The 6,398-nt window shown below is 35.7% G+C and overlaps 1 protein-coding gene across 1 annotated transcript in view; it reads right to left on the reverse strand.

The window, feature by feature from the left end:
- The window catches only part of tada2a (transcriptional adaptor 2A), a 19,983-nt gene extending 13,862 nt beyond the window's left edge, over nucleotides 1-6,121 (reverse strand). Inside the window, 8 exon segments of the mRNA XM_051861616.1 lie at nucleotides 1,102-1,165; nucleotides 1,309-1,381; nucleotides 1,479-1,567; nucleotides 3,219-3,382; nucleotides 4,712-4,803; nucleotides 4,958-5,017; nucleotides 5,101-5,207; nucleotides 5,876-6,121. Of these exon segments, the coding sequence (XP_051717576.1) occupies nucleotides 1,102-1,165; nucleotides 1,309-1,381; nucleotides 1,479-1,567; nucleotides 3,219-3,382; nucleotides 4,712-4,803; nucleotides 4,958-5,017; nucleotides 5,101-5,207; nucleotides 5,876-5,900 (674 nt within the window). The 5' untranslated portion in view covers nucleotides 5,901-6,121.
- Between the last annotated feature and the right edge of the window lie 277 nt (nucleotides 6,122-6,398).

Raw genomic sequence — 6,398 nt, forward strand, 5'->3', positions numbered from 1 at the left:
CTCAGTACTTCTCTGATAATGTGAATATTTGTAATATAGAAATAACTAATGTGTGATTCAAAACGGCTCTCTCTGGCTCTGGCAGCACGAACACAGATTTGAACGTTCCGGTATGATTTTGTCAAAGGTTTAACAGACGCGGGAGAATCGTTGTCATTAATAAAGTAGGATCGCGTGAGTGCTTGAATCGAGATCGCGATCTTTTTACGATTAATCGAGCAGCTCTACTTTGTATATTACTTAGTGGTAGAATTGTTTGTGATTATTTTTAATAAACGCAATGTTGGTATAGCCGCCATTTTGTTAAAACAACATGCCACTTTAGGCTGTGCATTACAGTGACTTTACCATGATTAGGAAGCTTCACATCGTACCTAGTGCCTAAAAACACTCCTAAATACATTCTCTGTTATTGATTAAAGTGTCATATACAGTATATTGTTCACAGCATCTTCAGACACAAAGAATTAATTGCATTGGGAAGACAATAAACTTGACTTAACCAAGGTAAAATCACTGTAATGCACAGCCTTGGTTTGCTGCTTTATTAAACCACACTTGGCATTATCAGCTGAGGGCTATGTTTTATTAAAAGCATCTCATGAGTGGTGAGAGTGGTGTCTGGTGTGGTGGTCTCAGATGTTATGTGGAAGTGGCGGGTCACTGGTCTGTTTGCCGCTCTGCAGGAGATCTCAGACGACAGCTGCGGCTCCAGTTCAGTACAGAACCGAGGTCAAGCTCGCACACATACCACAAGCCATTTACAGGGCAGCCAGGGCTCATTAATGCTGATTTACACACCGTTACTGTTACCACTAGAGCTGTTTGTGCAAAGAATCAGGCTAGCTGATCAGTTGCTATGGATTAGGTTACATAACACCACAGATAAATTCCAGTAATGCATTTCACTGGGTTGCATGTGCATGTGATAATTTGATTCAATTCTTCGACTGGTAACTGGTAATAGCATATATTTTTTGTTGTTTATTATGCTTAAATGGAAATATAAATAATGCTTGAATTTTAAATATAATTTAACAGACTAGTGTGGCCCTCTAGTGGTTGTTCTATGGCAGTACAACATATGTTTTTCCTACTTACTTTTTTCTCCTCTGTCTCTCTTTCAGTCTGGAGTGATAAATATCCACTACTGCAACCTTCAGTGCTTTGACAAAAAAGGACCACAAACATAGTAAAAAGAAATGAACAACAACTCTGCTAAGGATTGTATCAGCATTACTGTAAGAACCACATTTCATTTCAGTAAAGTGAGAGAACTGATTCATATTTTTGTATTGTTGCACTTACCATGAAGAATATCAGAGTCGTCATCAACAAAATCAATATCTTTCAAATCCCATTCAGCATAATTATCAAACTCCTAATTTTAGAGACAAAGAGAAAGAGAGAGGTTGCTTTGAATAATGTACGAATGAATTTGTTCTCAACAGACAGCACATTAACTGTAGATCACTCACCTCCATGAAGTCTGCTCGAGCCGGCATGTATCCAGCCATATCTCTAGACAGCTGAGAGTCGAATGAAGGCCTTGGAGGATCATCAGTGGCTGAAAGAGACAAGAAACAACTCTTACCTAAAAATGTATTTATATATTATAAATAAACAACGATCACTCATTGTCACAGTTTGAATATTGCAGAATGGTTTCTGTGTGTTTGCTTGCAACAAACAAAATGAAACAGACCAAAGTGTGATAAATCAATGCCTGCAGGGGCGGTTGAGCTCTGAGACTTTTCAACTGCACACAATGTTTATTAAATGTATTAAGGGAGGATCAGGATGACATTGAAGAGTAAATATTAAAATAAAAATCTCCATAAAAAGTTGTCAGTATTGATTTAAAAGGTACATTATGTAACTTTTGGCCCTCCAGTTAAAAAAAAAAAAACTGCATGCATTTTGCGGAAGAACATTGTTGTGGTTGTGCTTCGGCTCTGTGTGACTGTGCGGATGAATATGGTTATCTTACTGCTCATAAAACATTCACTACAAGGCATAAGAGATATAACCGGTTTAGATGGAAAGGATCTCAAGCTGACTAGCTGAAGATGTTACTGTAGCTTTACCTATTAATAGACACGGTACTTCCCTGAAAATCAATTTCAGCACACCAACCATAATGAAATGACCCTTCACAATAGATAATGCTTTACAATGAACTCTGTTAGAGTGCTACATATGGCAATTTATCATTATTATCTGTTGAGTAATAAAACCGTATCTCCGCGTCGCTTTTACAACATTTCAAATCCCTCAGTTCTCACCATCTCCGAAAATCAAAGCCAATGTTGATTCTTGTTTTATTATTCTGTTGCGTTCTTTTTTTGCCAGCAGACTCTCTTCTGTTTGGCATAGGTTCAAGATTTAGCTGCTCCATGTCAACCTGCAGCGATCATTGTGACAACTAACCTATGCCACTCCCACACCATACATGCGTCAAAGTAGCCTAAGCAACTTTTCTCTATTTACAGATATGATGAGACACGCACGGACGAGTGACAAATGTACACAATTTCCGGCGAAAAGCATCTCGCTTGGTCTAAAATATAAACACTTATAATCCGCTTGTTAAGTCGTGACGTAAGGAGCACCTTTCTAGGTCCAAACCTCGACTCGTTTCACTTGAGAATGCCATCTCGATGGCCGTTTATGAGCGCTATTTATTCATATTAAACATTTTAAAAAGTTAAACATTTAAAATACTTACAGTATACACAACAGTCTCTGTGCTCACAGCGTCACAGACATTAATATTTTAACGATTTATAAAAGATTAATCACTGTCTGGCCATCTGGGATTTTGGTATGGAGATAAAGGTTATGATTATAATTTTTTGGTAGTATTACACCACATCGTATATATATTATAGCACCGTTTGTTGTTTTCTTGTGGTATGCGATAGAGCGTTTGGAACCGGAAGCGCTGCCGCGTGACGTCAGACTTAACAACTGTATAGGCTTACCATAGTGAATCAGGGTAAGAAACGTTTTGGAAGAAGGACTGATGATGTATTGACTCATTTACATTTTGTTAATTTTGAAAAAAAAAAAAAAAAAAAAAAAAAGTTACATAGTGTACCTTTAATGATATTTTACTGGACTGATGAGACTTGCAAGTTTGTTCACACCTTGTGTGTGTGTATATATTTAGAGTTCACAATCAACACAACAGTAGCTTGTTTCTGGTGCTCACTTACGCTTAAAGGGAATGGCTGTGTCTGCTGACCGGGACAGATGATCTTCCATCTGTCTGAGATTGAGCAGAGTGGAGGCGAACAGAGGATTGTTGATGTAGTTCTTCATGTAGTGGCCTTCACACTCCTCTTTGGTCTTGGTGCGCATCTGGTAAGCCACATCCTGCCTGAAGAAACACCCAGAGAGGTCATTAGTAGAATACGACTTTCTACTAAGTAGACTTTGATACGAATCAATGATTCAATATGACTTTGATTCACAAGCTTGCGATTCGATACAATTCGATTCTATACCGATTCATTTGAATATCAGGTACAGTACATGTAATTTTTTCTCAAGGGGAAAAAAAAACCTCCCAAAAGGTTAAGAGGTTAACAACTGATTTGTATACATAAAAATATAACGAATATGTAAAATAGTGCATATATTTATCAAAATGCTCCTCTCAAGAGTTGTTTTTGTAGCTAAAGAATGAGTTTATGGTCATTGAATGGCTTTTCTGAGGTAAATGTAATGTTACGTGACATTGCTTACAATGTCTTTCCGCAGTTTAAACACTGATTAGTGATTACATGGACGTGATACTGATTTGGGTAAGTTGTACTGTATCTTTCAACATACCTTCTGATGTTCATTCATGGATATTTTGTCTTATAACTAGTAGTGAAGAGGAAAGGATTCATGTGCGCTCCGTGCTGCCGCTTAAACTGAGGTGGCTAAAGCAATCTGTCACGTCACATTAAAGAGCGCGGAAACTGTATTTATTGTTTGAATTTGGTAATATAATTGAGAGATTTTGAAAGCTGAGACTTTGCTTCATATCAAAAGTAACAAAGCACAAATCTTATTCCAATTTATTGGATGGAAGGTGCGCTAAAAAAATAATGTTTAGTTTTGTACATTCATCAACTGAAAACAGCAGAATAGACAAAAAATTGATTCTTGGGATTTAAGAAACAATATCGGTTCAGCAAAATGAGAATTGATTAAAATCAAAAAATCAATCATTTCAACCCAGCCCTAGTCATCAACAGTGTTATTTTAGTACAGTATTATGTATATACTATAATAGTATTTATTAATATTTTGAATTAGCTTTTACTTTATATTTTCAGTTTTCATTTTAATTTTAAGTTTTGTAATGTATTTTTGTAATTTGTATTAGTTTTGTTTATATTTCAATTTAACAAAATTGAATTACTGACAGTTTCAGTAATTACTAGCACCTCAACTTGAACTTTTTTTATTTTAGATATTTGCCAAGGCAACATTTTTAATTTTCGTTTAAGATTTTTACATTTAACTCATCTAACATTTTTATTTTTTATTTTATTTCAGCTTTATTTCAATTAACAAATAACAATTTGTTATAGTTTTTGTAGTAGTATTTTGTAATCGTTTTAGTTAACAATAACAACAATGATCACACATTTATCTAAAATACATAAATGAGCCCAAGTAGCGTTGGAGATATGAGACAAATAACTAGACTGACCAGTTACCAAAACCACAGTCCATGACGGCCTCTAAAAGAGCCATCTCCTCCTGCGCCGTCCAGCCAGGCTCCAACACAGGAAAATCTGATGTCTACAAGAAAGCAGATCACAGTTGAGATGTCATTTATGGGCACAAGATCATACAGGATACAACTATTAATTTAAATCTTCAATCTAAATATTTAGTTTACATATGAACCTTTTATATTCAGTGTAATAATTTTAATTCAAACTACTCTCTTTACCATGATTTCATACTTGTGGTCACTCTGGTGCTTTTTATACTCATATCCTCTTGTAAAGCACTGCAACAGAAAGATAAAATCATATAGTACACATATGATGTATGCAGTCAGATGGTAGTGGGACCCTCAATCCAGTGACCCACCTGCAGACACAGGAGGAAAGGTGATGGTCCACATTCAGCACACTTAATGTAGGGCTCCACTAGATATGAAGAACATCCACGACAGGGAGGCTTATCGAAAGGATCATCTGCAAAGACATATTCACATCATGAAGTTATCAACAGACCCATGTCCTGTACCAACAAAAACCATGGTGACAGTTTCCTGTTACAACAGTATGATAATGGCATAATTTTCCAGTAAATGTGTTAAAATAAATTTATAGGTGTTACTGGTTACTTTTTTTTTTTGAAAATTTTATTTTTTGAAAGCTTACGTTAATGAAAAATATAATTATATTATTTGGACACTTAAAAACATTGTTGAGAAAAACAAAATATAATACATACAAATAAAATATAATATTTTATTTAAATTAGATGCAACTATACATAATTTTAGTTTTTAACAAATATTTAATACAAATATACTTCTCATTTTAATGTACTACTTTTTTTTTTTATTTGTATTACAACTTCTCTTGCAAATACTGGGGTGGCACCATGGTACATTGACATATACCATGGTGAATGTTTACTATATTCATAAAATATGGTATTCACATACTCCAAGGTATTTCAAACAACATCATGGTACAAAAACATGGTACTGTCAGGGTACATGTACCAACAATTATGGTAGTATGTTAGCGTCTGATTACTATGGTAAATTTCTGTAACGAACTGTTTCTTTTTTCGTATTAATGCAGATAGTTATATGCTCTTGAATAGCAGATTTGCTCATCAATGTACTTACTTCCAAAAGACGCCAGACGATCCATACTCTTGATGATGTCTGAACAGCAAAAATATACAACCTCCCTCCTCTTTGATGTCGTTTTGAGCGCAGTTGGGATCTTTATAGCTTTTTTGATGAATGCAGCTCAACGATTACGTGGATTAAGCCTCACTTTTAAAAAGGAATGAGTGAAAACGAAATGTATGTTGTATTTAACACATTATTGAGAATGTAAACACTTCTGTGGGTCCGTGTCGTTCTGTGCAGTTCAATGAACATCCCATGAGGAGGGGAAGTGACATATTTTGCAACAGCGCCCCCAGCGGCGCCTGCGTGCTTACCTGGACAGACCGACACGAGTCAAGAAGACCTCCTAGTCAGTGTACCTCTTTTTTCATGTGATGTAACTGATGCTTTTTACTGATGCTCCCCCGTACAGTACGTACAGTCCCCTTCAAGTGTGTACTAATCAAGCTTATTTGAACTTGCAGGGTGTACAACATATTTTGCAACAGTACAACCTTTTCTAGGCTATCTCAGC

The sequence above is a fragment of the Ctenopharyngodon idella genome, chromosome 15 (genome assembly GCF_019924925.1).
Source record: "Ctenopharyngodon idella isolate HZGC_01 chromosome 15, HZGC01, whole genome shotgun sequence".
NCBI classification, from domain to species: domain Eukaryota; kingdom Metazoa; phylum Chordata; class Actinopteri; order Cypriniformes; family Xenocyprididae; genus Ctenopharyngodon; species Ctenopharyngodon idella.